Source organism: Centruroides sculpturatus, unplaced genomic scaffold, assembly GCF_000671375.1.
Source record: "Centruroides sculpturatus isolate CEXI.00-Female unplaced genomic scaffold, Cexi_2.0 scaffold379, whole genome shotgun sequence".
NCBI classification, from domain to species: Eukaryota; Metazoa; Arthropoda; class Arachnida; order Scorpiones; family Buthidae; genus Centruroides; species Centruroides sculpturatus.
The window spans coordinates 493,775-507,611 of NW_019384620.1; the positions used below are offsets into that span (position 1 = coordinate 493,775).

The 13,837-nt window shown below is 26.1% G+C and overlaps 1 protein-coding gene across 4 annotated transcripts in view; it reads left to right on the forward strand.

Moving 5' to 3' along the window:
• The first annotated feature begins 326 nt into the window (after positions 1-326).
• LOC111625447 (protein max-like) overlaps positions 327-13,837 on the forward strand; it is a 126,945-nt gene continuing 113,434 nt past the window's right edge. For all 4 annotated transcript variants that reach the window (XM_023368595.1, XM_023368598.1, XM_023368596.1 and 1 more), the window contains exons 1-2: positions 327-427; positions 524-598. In XM_023368595.1, the coding sequence (XP_023224363.1) occupies positions 389-427; positions 524-598 (114 nt within the window). In that variant the 5' untranslated portion in view covers positions 327-388. The remainder of the gene's footprint in view (positions 428-523; positions 599-13,837) is intronic.

Genomic DNA, 13,837 nt, shown 5'->3' on the forward strand with positions numbered 1-13,837 from the left:
CGATTTAACCAATCCATTATTTTCAACAAATAAATAGATGCAATAAATATTTTCACAGAGAAAAAAATATATTTAATACTTATAATTATTTATTTTTAAAAATATTATATTAATCTCGTTAGTATTTAATACAAATTAATAATCGAATCGATAATCCATAGCAGTACTCGGGTTAGGTTCATTTATAATATAAACTTTCATATTTTTAAATTAACGTAATCGTTTTAATAAGGATAAAATTTTTGTATGGAATATTATTTTTTAAATTTTAATAACTAATAAATAGCATTTTATTTGAACATTTTTCTAAATGTTTACATAATGACGTCACGAACGTGGCACTAGAACTCAGTCGCGATTTCCGCCTTCAATCAGGCGCAGGTGGAAAATGAGTGATGAAGACAGGGATGTTGACATAGAAAGTGATGTGAGTAATTCTCGTCACATTTAATGATTTTAAATAATTTTGCATATAAAACATATGCACATAATCTGCGACGATTTATTCCTATTAAAAAAACAGGAAGAAGAATTGAGTTTACCTTCATCCACATCAGCCAATTCACTTAAACACGGCGGCGGACACTTTCAAAGTCAAGTGAGTCTTAATCTTTTTTTCTTCTCTCAATTTTTTGCCGATTTGATTGTTCGGATAGTGATATGTCACATGTTTTTCACGTGGATGTGGTAAATGTTGATGATTCCACCCAGTCATGTGACTCTCATCGTGAATGACATTTTGGAATCACTGCTGATCACGCTCACTGACCACGCGAGTTGCAATCGAAATTGTCACATTACACAGAAAAAAAAATTTCGTACATATTAAACAAAAATCTTATAAAAGAAGTAAATATGCCCGAAAACGTGACACGAGTAAATATTTATAGATCATTCGATCGTACGAAGCTACGCTGATAACATGTGATTCTGCGGTTCTGGCATTTAAAGTTGTTCTCGGGTTTTTATTATTGTTGTTATTATGATTGTGTTAATTTTATTATGTTTCTTCGTTATTTTTTGAATAAATTTCTTATTAAAAGTTTTATTTTAACGTTTTTTTCTATGTACGTGTGTGTATAACGTGACTAAAAGTTGTAAACTCGCATCTCAAAATGCTTTAATTTCTAGTTATTAATCATTTTGAAATTGAAATAAATTTAATATTTACAGTCTGAATGAATCACGTATGTGTAAAAAATATCGTATATCGGTTTTCAAAGAATATATCTATATATTCTGAAAATTGGATGTAATTCTAATTTTATTTTATTTTTTTTTTAAATACCTTCTGTAAGAGTTAAGTAAGAAATGAGTCATTTTTAGTTCAGTGAGTCAAAAATCAGCTGGAGTTAAATTGTTTAAATATATATATTTTGTATAGCTAAAGGCCAAATATCATTTTAAAGAACTTAGTAACAATTTATTAATCATAATTCATATTGACAAATTTATATAAAATTATTAAGTTTAAATTTTAATCATTTTTTTAAAGTTTCATATAGAATTTTGAAAGATGGTCTACAATAATTTTATTATTAAAAGTTAGTACTGTATTTTAGTTTTATTGCAAATTATAAATTAACATGCTTTTATTATTTTATGTATTAAAGATTTAATGAGATGTATTTTTTTTTTTTTTTTTAGNAAGAAAACACCAAAAATAGTTTTTAGAGTTTATTAACAATGTAACAATTAAATTAAATGGGATCAATAGACATATGCTAATTGATTTAAAATTAATGTTGTTTCATTATATAAATGGATATTTATAGGAAAGATAGAGTCAATAATTTTCCCAAAAATCTATAGCAAGATATTGAATTGTTCTCTACAATTTCATCTTACAAAATGCTGATATGTCAGTAGATCATTTTATGCCCTCATCTTTTAAGAATATATAATTATCTGGAAAATTAAAGATTTTAAATAATTATCATCATAAAGTTCAATTTACAAAACAAACTGTTTTCTAATATTTTTATAATTGTTAAATAGATAAATTTTCATATAAAAAATGTTGTGGATATCATATGTAAGTAGATATCTAGTTTCATAAAACATAAAAGAATATATGAATATATAAAATTATGTGTATGAAAAATAAATTATAAAAAGCATAAAAACTATATATTTTTAAACTTTTTTAACATTTAAAACAATAAAAGAATATAATTTTTTTAGATTCAGTTGAAAATTATTAATTTTAATATAGCTTTTCTTTTACTAAATTTCAAAAAATAAAAAATTTTAAAAACAAATTTTAAATATTTTAACAAGAGTTAAATAAATAAATGAATTTTTTAATACTTTTTAAAATTGTAGTGTTACAGAATGAAATTTCATTTTGGAAAACTTCAATATTTCAAATTCAAAAATTTTATAAATTTTTAATGCACTTTTTTAAATTTAGATACTTTTAGAAATTTTTAAAACTTTTTTTGATATTAAGTTAGTTCGTTATGTGTTTAAGTAATATATAAGATATAATTTATAATTAATTTTCTTTAATCTTAGTAATAAGTTATTTAATAAATGTTTGTCAAAAATAATAATTTTAAATTGATAAAATTGATCATAAAAATATGTTATTAAAGTTAACTAATCAATTAGAAACTTATATATGAATTCGATGAAAGTTCTGGCACTTACAGTTATTTGTATGTAGTAAATGTGTTTCTATATTTTGAATTAAAATAAGATTTTTATATCTATAATTTTATATATATCTAGTAATCAGCACTGTAACTAGCCTTTTATGCGTCCGGTGTGAGCTTCTGTAACTATGACCCAAAACTTGGTCCAGGTCATTTCTTCACCCCCAGGGTCTGCGCCCTGTGCTTGGGCCCACTGGCACCACCCTAATTATGGCACTGCTAGTAATATCATTTTTATAGAATGAAATCATCATATATCTTTTTAAATTAATACAATCTACAAAGAAATTTTCTACAAAATTTTGTATGTTATACTTGATATAAAAAATATGAAAAAAATTGTTGTAAGAAGTATATATAAATTTGTCAAAAAGCTGTAAAATAAAAAACTAAAAGTATTCAGTAAATCATTGAATTTTGATTGATTAAAATTTTGAAAGTAGTATTGAAAAATATATTACTTCAGTTATATTCTTGAATTTTCAAAAAATGATGATGTAAGATACATGTAAAATAATATATATATATATATATTAAAAAGTTGGGATATTAGATATAATAAATACCTTATTTGACATATAAGAAGATTACAAGTTTGAATCAAAGATTTGTGAAAGAAGAGATTATATTGACAGTAAACAACCTAGGCAACAACAAAACACTAGGTTGTGATGAAATAATATTTGAACTGCTTAAATCTCATAAAAAAGAATAGGGTGGACACCATCTGTAGCAAAATCTGGGCATCTGGTTCATGACCTTAAATTCTTTTATTTCTTTCTACAAAAAAAGGGATTGACAAAATGTAGTAATTATCAAACAATTTAATTTCTCATGTCAGATAAACTTATGTTGAATCTAATTCATGAAAGATTAAAATCACAAACCAAATTAGACAAGAACATGTTGTTCAAAAGAAGAGGATCTAGTGACCATATTCCAAATAGGCCTATTAGACTGCTATCATTACCCCTTTTATGAGATCTTTCTCTTCCCTTTCTCCCTCTTTTCTACTCCTCCCCATTCTTTTTAATTTCGATCATCTTCTCCTGGCCCTGTTGCTTTTGATCTCTCCTTAGATGTTCCCTGTATTCGATTATCCTGTTTCTCTATGTTTTCTTAGGATAGCTTTTTGTATCTTTCTGCTGGTTTCGCCAAAGATATCCTTAAATCTCCAAAGCATTTCTTCATTAAAAGGAGTCATTTTCTTCAACTCAGGGGCTCGAGTTTCTTCTTTTCTTTCCCAGAGCAGAAGCAGAAGCAAAAAATTCTGCTTCTGCTATGAAGAAGACAAATATTGCCATGAACAATTGTCAGGAAAGAAAAGAAGAAACTCAAGCTGCTGAGTTGAAGAAAATGACTTCTTTTGATGATGAAATGCTTCAGAGATTTAAGGACATTTTTGGTGACACCAGCAGAAAGATACAAAAAGCTATCCTAAGAAAATGTAGAGAAAACAGATAACTCAAATACAGGGAACATTTAGTGAATTTAATCATATATAAGAACAACAGTTTTTATATCATTTAAGTATTATAAAACCAACTCCTTTTTTTTAGCAATTTCTTTAATTAAACTAACGTTTTAGGCTATATTTAATGGCCTTCCTCAGGTTTTACAATATTGGAATGTCAGATATTCTAAATTTGTTTTTTAAATTTTTAAATTTTTTAAAGGCTATTAAATATAGCCGAAAATGTTAGTTTGGTTAAAGAAATTGCTAGAAAAAGAGTGGAAGGTTTTATAATACAGTACTTATTTACCGAAGTTCTAGCTTTCCTTGCATAGAATTTATATCTTTTGTTATACAGCTAATATATATGCAATAGTTTAAGAATAAAAATGCATATTATTATAGTTGTTTTTAATATGAATGATTTGTCTCACATTGAAGTTAACCTGGTGCTCATCATGAATAATCAATCTAATACTTCAATTCTGGTATAATATATATAATTAAGAGAATTTTCAAGTGAAAAATTTATGGAAATACTAATGACTATTACAAAATATAGAACTTTAAAAGACCTTTTCTAAAAGTGTTTGGATAACAGAGTAAAAATAAATTATTGAATTGAATTTAAGATCTGTTTTGAATATACAAAAGTTAATTTTAATAGATGTTAAATAAAAATTTTGTATGTAGTAAAGGAAAAAAATTAAGAAAACACCAAAAATAGTTTTTAGAGTTTATTAACAATGTAACAATTAAATTAAATGGGATCAATAGACATATGCTAATTGATTTAAAATTAATGTTGTTTCATTATATAAATGGATATTTATAGGAAAGATAGAGTCAATAATTTTCCCAAAAATCTATAGCAAGATATTGAATTGTTCTCTACAATTTCATCTTACAAAATGCTGATATGTCAGTAGATCATTTTATGCCCTCATCTTTTAAGAATATATAATTATCTGGAAAATTAAAGATTTTAAATAATTATCATCATAAAGTTCAATTTACAAAACAAACTGTTTTCTAATATTTTTATAATTGTTAAATAGATAAATTTTCATATAAAAAATGTTGTGGATATCATATGTAAGTAGATATCTAGTTTCATAAAACATAAAAGAATATATGAATATATAAAATTATGTGTATGAAAAATAAATTATAAAAAGCATAAAAACTATATATTTTTAAACTTTTTTAACATTTAAAACAATAAAAGAATATAATTTTTTTAGATTCAGTTGAAAATTATTAATTTTAATATAGCTTTTCTTTTACTAAATTTCANTAAAGAAATTGCTAGAAAAAGAGTGGAAGGTTTTATAATACAGTACTTATTTACCGAAGTTCTAGCTTTCCTTGCATAGAATTTATATCTTTTGTTATACAGCTAATATATATGCAATAGTTTAAGAATAAAAATGCATATTATTATAGTTGTTTTTAATATGAATGATTTGTCTCACATTGAAGTTAACCTGGTGCTCATCATGGTAGGATTAGTAACACCATTACTTGACGGTGAGTGCCATGTTTATCCTACATATTTTCATATTCTTAATGATTTGTCTTGAGAAACTGTACTAAGATCAGGATGTGTTGTTATGAATAATACACATTTTAATGTTTATTTTACTTTACTTCAGATAGAATATATTAAAAGTAATTTTGATGTAGAAACAGAAAATTGATATCTAATCAAAGTGATCAGATGGATAGAAACGGAAATATGATAAACAGATTCAGAACTTATCATTAAGTTTAACAATAATTTCTATTCAATTTTGAATTTGTTTAATTTGGAATTTTATTAACAATCTGAAACAATGCAATTTTATGTGTATCTGCAGATTGCTGCAGTAGGCTACATGTTACACTCTTGGATGCTGTTTTCCTATTCTTTTTAGGGCAATGTTCACACTTTTCTCTTGATACTGATGTTGCATCTGGAGGATCTTGTTTCTTTCTCAGCACTTCCAGGATTTTAATACAGAGATCCTCACTCTCATTGTCTGTGAGGAAGAAGCCTACATTTTCTTCTTCAGACTCCTCATCAAGCCATTTCAGAAACATTTTATCACAATTTATAATAGTACATATATACAATATCACTTTGCAATTAAAATTGTACCACGTTGAATACGAAAAAAGACAGAGGATTACTTGTGGATGAGTGCCACATTAACTTGGCAGCACAACCAAAACAAAGATGGCACTGAAAGCATTGGCGATGAATATTATTTTCGATTCCTGTATTCTGTTGAAGGAGATACTCGCTTAGAAAGGTAGACGAGAGTTTGGCCACAAAACTTCCAAGAAGTCCGAGTTACAAGCATTTTAAAACAAAAGGTGAGTTCAGTGCTCACCCTCAAGTAACAGTGGATTAAGTGATAAAAGGTAACAGAAACAAAATATTTTGCAATATGTGTTATCATCTTAAATTCTTCTTTTATGAATTATAGTGTAAGAAAAGTAACATATTCATTTACTATTTGCCTTGGATAATTGGGGTTCTAATCTACTTTTCTGCACACATTTTCTAGATGACAACAAAATATTTGATAACATACTGTGGAATACTTGATTGAGATGTGAATTCCTAATTGTTTCATTATACTATTTAAGCAATTTTTCATAACAGTTCTATAGTAAAAGCATAAAAGGAATAAATCAATTTTTAAAGTAAACAAAGGGCTTAGTCAGAAAGTATACTTTCTTCTGTCCTAATTAATTTATTCAGATTTAATTTTTATAGACTATAAATTAAGGAAAAGATTATCTAATAACCAAATGGTATTATTATTGAAGATTGACCAATGTCAAATTTACACACAACACTTAACACCTCAATACTACTTCCAGCAGTCAAAAGATTTTAATATTCTAACGTTTTCGGCCGTCTTTTAGAGGCCCTCTTCAGGATGAAACATTAAAAAACAGTTCTATCTTTTGAAGGATTCTAATAATCGAATACAGCTGTGTTCCGAACTTTTAAATATTTAAACGATGCGTAAGATATAAAAATCGTTACGCTTACAAGACAAAAAATTATTTTAAAATAACGCTATACATAAATTATTATTGTAGAGTTGTGAAAATTAGCGCTATGTAAACACTGCTATACATTAAATATTATTAAATAGTTGTGAAAATTAGTGAAAAAATGTCAAATTTACGATATGCTAGTGATACAACATCAGTTCTTAAAGAACTTGGAAAGAACTAGCAAATAGGATAACTAGAATTGAAGAAAAACTTTTTGGCTTAATTAGTAAAACAAAATGTAAATTAACAATGATTGATAAGCATTTTAATATAATCTCTAATAACCTAAATCTGTATGAAATTCAATTTGTTATATTTTCATTTATTTAGGTTTCTCACAAATAACAATAATTGTTATAAGAAAAATGTTATATAAATGTTCCATTTATAACTAGAAAAATGGCACCAGTAGTCAACTATTTAAAGCTGTTTTGACTTTGATATTTTTTATTACAATGTGTAGTAACACAAAAAGAAAACTTCATATATGAAAATAAAGTTTCATGGAAATAAAAAGAAAACATTTTTTATTAGATCTTTGTTTACATCATGAAAAAAAATTTTTATCACAGCTGTTAATTTAATTAATCACTGGGTTGCATGATCGTTCATGGCAGTCAACAACTGGGTTTTCTTTCACTTCGAGAACTTCACAACTGTGAAAGGATAAGTGAGCTCAATAAGCATGTTGTAGAAAATATGCACTTGAAACATGGAAGTTTTGTTATCTTTTATAGATCTCACAATGCCTCATTACTCATGGTTGATTGCCAGGAATATTCTGCAATAATTTTTTTCATCACTGTGAGTGAGGCAACCTGTTAATCATACATGTCATTGAGAAAGAGGTTTTGGATATTGGCTTGTCTAAACCTGCTTCAATGGACTAATTATGCACGGATTTTGGTTTACATAGTTGACTATTGAAAGCAGTTGCCAATAGATGTCCCCATCATATAATACTTTTAACAATGACAATAAATATTGTTTAGTACATAAGAACGTAATAGGATTAGCACATTGTTTTAAACAGCATATCACAGCATATCACTAGCTACATCTGAATGTTATCTTACATATTTTTTCTATAAACTCAGGAGGAGTATAAATAGCAATAAAAAAATGTATACAGTGGGTGATCGGTTAATGAACATAATTCATTCCAAGACTTTGTTCGTTATCCAAATTGTTTGTTGACCAATTATCGATTTACCATAGGTTTTTCTGGGAATTTGATTAACTCATTCTGGAGACCCCAAAAAATAAAACATATATACTTTCTTACTACTTTTATTTATATGTAATAATAAAAATACATATATACACAGTCTTGCATTTTTATTAGTCATGTTTTTTTCTGTTTGAAAAGGTTAAAGAATCTGTCTATTATCAATTGCTTTTCTCTCTTCTTCAGGATTTTTCATAAGTGATTAATAGCATTGTAATTGTAGAGATTCCTAAGCCTATTAACCTCAGCCTGGTTTGGATGCCATTCTAAGACAGTCATTCTGACATTATCCCACTTCTTCAAAAAAAAATGTTTAATAGCAGATATCAACATTAATTAATTCTCTTTTTCAGAAGAAAACATATCTCGCCGAGCTTCTTGGTGTTCTTCATTCAAGAGTTCTTGGATTTTTCTGTCATCAGATCAGTTTCAAGTTCCATTATGAGCTCTTCAATGTTCTTTATTTCTCAGATGTGATTTTTGTTACTCCTTAAGCTGCTTGAGTCTTCTTGATAATACCGTATCTTTCTTAGATAAGATTTAACTACAGCCTACTGTAGATCTATTCAAGCCATACTGCCCAGCAACAACAGATATCAGATATCTGCCCACTCTCTACCTTTGGTATTATACTCTCACCTTTTCGAAAATAAAAACTGACTCAAAACTTAATGAGTGCCCACCTGACAGTCTCGCAAATACTAGAAAAAATTTTTTCTGACAGAAAAATAAAAGGCTGGAATTACAAGGGAGAGTTTCAAAGTTTGGAGAATACTATCCGATCAGTATATACCAGGTTGAGTGTCGATGTCGACGTCTTCCGCGCTCCAAAATGTTTTGAATTGTTGTCCAAAGATAAGGGACGACCAATCTGTATTCATTATTTTACGTCGCTTCTTCTTGTGTTTGTTCTGTGAGGTGTTTGTTATCCGATCATGTGTTCGTTGTCCAAACATAAAAATCTTTCGCAAAGTGTTCATTATCTGATTTGTTCATTAACCAACCTGTTCGTTAACTGATTACCCACTGTATTTAAAAAAGTAGTTATAAAAATTTATGTATATATTGGAAAGATAATATTACCAGAAAATCTAAATAAGGTAGGTAGCTAGGTGTCCCTGATTTAAAGGGACTGTCTCCATTTTTGCCTATTTGATATTTGCCCAGTTTATTATTTGATTATTCTATTCAAAAACTGATTCTATAATTTTAGTAACGAGACAATATGATATTACCAATTCGTAGATCAATAAACACATTTTTCAATAAATACATTTTTTAAAAATAACAGATGTTTAATCAGTTTTAGACCCCATTTTTGCTGATTCTGAAACATGTCTCTGGTTAGAATGTAAATGGTATGGTCCACTATCTAAAATTATTATATAGAATAGAAAATTGAAAATGATAAGTTAAATAAATTTTTGTGTTTTGGAGAAAGATACTATGAATTCTTTGACAACAAAATATATATATATTGTTGTCAAAGAATTGTGAAGAACACACACACACACACACACACACACATGTGTGTGTTTGTTCATATATAATAAATAACATCTTTCAAATCTTTCAGATAAAAGAATCTTTTAAAATATTTTGACTACTCAACAATGTGATATACAGATAATCTAGAAACCTAGAAAAAAATTCCAAACAAATAAACTCAAAAGTGCTAGAAGGAAAAAAAAAAGAGAGAGACCTTCCATAAAGTAACTAGATCAAATATCATAATTAATTAAAAGATCACTTGATGAAGCTACTAGAGAAGCTAAGAACAGAAGGTAATTAACACAAATTATAAAAGAGATTGCTCAGACCAAAAAAAGTGATTATAAAAAGATATAAATAATCTAACATACTAATGATTTTTTCAATAATTTATCTACTAAATTTATAAAATTAGAAATTTTAATATGCAGAATGGCATGTAAATATTTAAAAAATATGACAAATAATAATGATGATAAATAATAATATTCTTTAAAATTCTTACATTCAAAAATATATTTCATAAAAACTTGACAATTACACAAAATATTTCTCCATTGTAAATTAAATTAAACATTCAATTTTTAAGTATTGAATATTAATATTCATTACTTTTTAATGTTATTATTATTGATTTACAAACTTAAATATGTAATGGCCTGTTTTCTGTCATGGTCAGATTTAAAAAAATAAAATTTAAACAAAAAAAAAAAAAACAAAAGATAATGGTTATATGACTTTTACAATACTACATATATATTTTAAATTTTAATTATTTAAAAGTTGAATGAAATGAAATTGTATTATTAAATCAAGACAAATTTTCTTTTAATTTTTGAATATATTTTAATAATTTTATTCAATTTCATTAAATTATAATTGTAAGTAATAACAATAATTTTTATATAATGGACATATAATATATTAATGAAATTGAATAAAATTAGTAATAATTAAATGGGATAAAAGCAATGTTAAATATTTTAACAAGTTTATTGTTTTAAATATTTTTAGAACTTGAAAATAGCCTGATGATTAACATAAAAATATTTGAAATGATCATTAACACAATTTAGATTCTATAGATCATAGTTTTAGATTTTTCTATCTTGATTTCCTAGACCATTTTTTAAGTTGTTGTTTCCAGTTTGATATAATATAAATTGATCTTTGATTATTCGACAAATATTGTTATCATGATAGGCTTTAATTTATTTTTATTGCATTATTTGTTGTCTTAATTAAATATAATAATTGCATGTAATTTGAACATGTACATAAAAATATTGTTTTTATAAATTGACAGTTGCATTTATTTGAAATACATTTTAAATTTTATTATATGGATTGTAGTTTAGTTAAACCAGTTTCATTTGAGTTTATCACATCTAAATAGAATATGTGCATTGTACCTATAATTATATTTTTTAATGTTTATTTTCTTATATTGAATAACAATTCACCTATTATAAACAGGATTGTAAAATGAATATGTAAAGAATATGTGAATTCTCATTTATATTTATGTATAAATTTTTATTTATTGTGAATTATACTTGTAGATTAGAAAAAATTTTCACAAATCAGATTTGATCTTCAGACTACCAATTGGATAGTGCTTACATAAAGCGAACAAGTTTTTCTAATATTTATAAACTTAAGATATTATTGAATCAAATTATGCTTAATGTGTATTTAATCTTAAATTAATTATTTCTATTTTTAAAGATATGTAAATTTTAATTTTAAAAAATTTATTTAATGTACAGAGCAGTTCTTCAACTGAATTAAATTAAATTAGTGTTAGATTATAAATAATAGACTGAAAATTCAGAGATATTCAAAATATAGAGAATAGGTTTTAATCAGATATAATTTATTGAATACATTACCAAATATCAAAGATGGAAAATGATAACTGTTGACTGATAAATATGCAAAGCTTGTCAGTAATTGCTATCATTTATGTAATTAAGAAGAGGATTTATGTATAATTAAATAATAGGATTTATATAGTTTGAAACCATTATCTAGCAGTATCTTTTTTTGTATTTAACAAATATGAAATTTTCATCATTATATATTTTTAAACTAGTTATATAAAAACATTGATTTTGCAGTAGATAGATCAATATTTTTTTGATGTTTAAAAAAATTTTTTTTTTACTTATGAGAGAGAAATTTTGTTTAAGTTAATTTATCAATAATAATGAAAAATTTTAGTTTCCTCTCATTAATTAATTAATTCTTCATGTTTTATAAGAAATTTATTATTATTTCTTATTAAATAATAATAATAAAGAATAATAAATAATTATCAATTTCATAGTTTCAATAAGATCAGTTTTATTTATAATTTAGACAGTCATTCATAATTTTAATTGATTAATATCTGTGAAGTGTCAAAGTATTTCTGTTAGCAGAACAATGGACAAGTTTCACAAATATTATTAATTTGATTTACATCCTTATAATTTGTCTTTTACCATGCTGTTTAAAAATTTTATTTTATCTTTTATAACATAACAAACATCTCACAGTACATAAAAGAAAACATATTCAACATGGAGTATGAAAAAATCGTCAACAGAACAAGCTCACTACTGAAGAAGAAAAAACATCTTAACAAATTGCAAACTAAATTCTATTAAACAGCTATCCACAACGAATAATAAATAACTGGGAAAGTAAAATCAACAATAAAAGGCTGGAAAATAAACAAAACAAAGATAAAAACAGAGTAAGATACATATCCTTCCCCTACATTCATGGCTTCTTTGAACAGATAAAGTTTCGATGTAATAAATATAAAACTAGCTCCAACTTATAGCAACTTGCAAAAAAGAATCCGGAAGGCTAAACCTGGCGTAAATAAACAACCAGATAAATACAACACTACTGAAGTCGTTTATAAAATCCTTGCACATGTTGTTAACCACCAAAAGCATACATTGGAGAAACAAAACGAAGATTAGAAACAAGATTAAAAGAACACATCGCGGATTTGAAATATAATAGAATCAACTCTGTTTTTTACAAACATTGCAAAACTCATAACTGCAAAATAGATAAGAATGATGTTATAATAGTACACAATGAAAAAGATTGGTACAAAAGAAAATTGAAGGAAAGCTACGAAATTACTACAGACAAAAATAATATTAACAAGAATCTAAGCATAGAAAATTCATAAAAACTGGTTACAACTATTAAAATAGAATGTTTATACAGTTGCAGGCGAGGCTGTGTGCGGCATTCTGGGAGTGAGACGTTACACGTAGTGAGGCATGCGGGGGGAGGCCGTCAAGTCAGCAGGGAAGGGAAGGGGAGTGTGAAGACGTAGTGCGGAAGGTGCCTGACAGATGCTCACAAGATACAATTTATCTATGTAACAGACTGAAAAGGGGTGAAAGCCCAAAATGCATATCTATATGGATTAAAAGTTGATGATGAAATTATTTGCCAAGTGTCAATAAATTCACCAAGTTGTGACATTGAATCAAATATAAATATGTTTGAATGCACTTTCTTGATTGTTTTTATTATTACAGTAGTATCAGAAAATAAGAATTAATTGCAATTGTTATATACTTCCCTGAAAAATAAGCATAGCCAGTAATTTGGCATATATCTCAGGAACTACATACTAATCAGGAAACTTGTGGCATGCAAGAAGAATATTATATTCTTTATGCAACAAAACAATTGAAAAGCAAGAATTTAATCTAAATTATGTCAAAGCAAAAACAAGTACTAAGCATAGTTGTAAATTTTTTTTCCAGAAAATAATTAATATGGTTACCTTCTACACACACAAACACTGTACAGTGATTGCTCATGCTGGTTATAACATCATATAACAGCTCAGTCAAGAACAAAGTTCATTCTTGAACAAGAACATCTCAAAGCTCCTGGAATTCTTTTTGGTAAATCCAATGGGATGCAATTAATCTC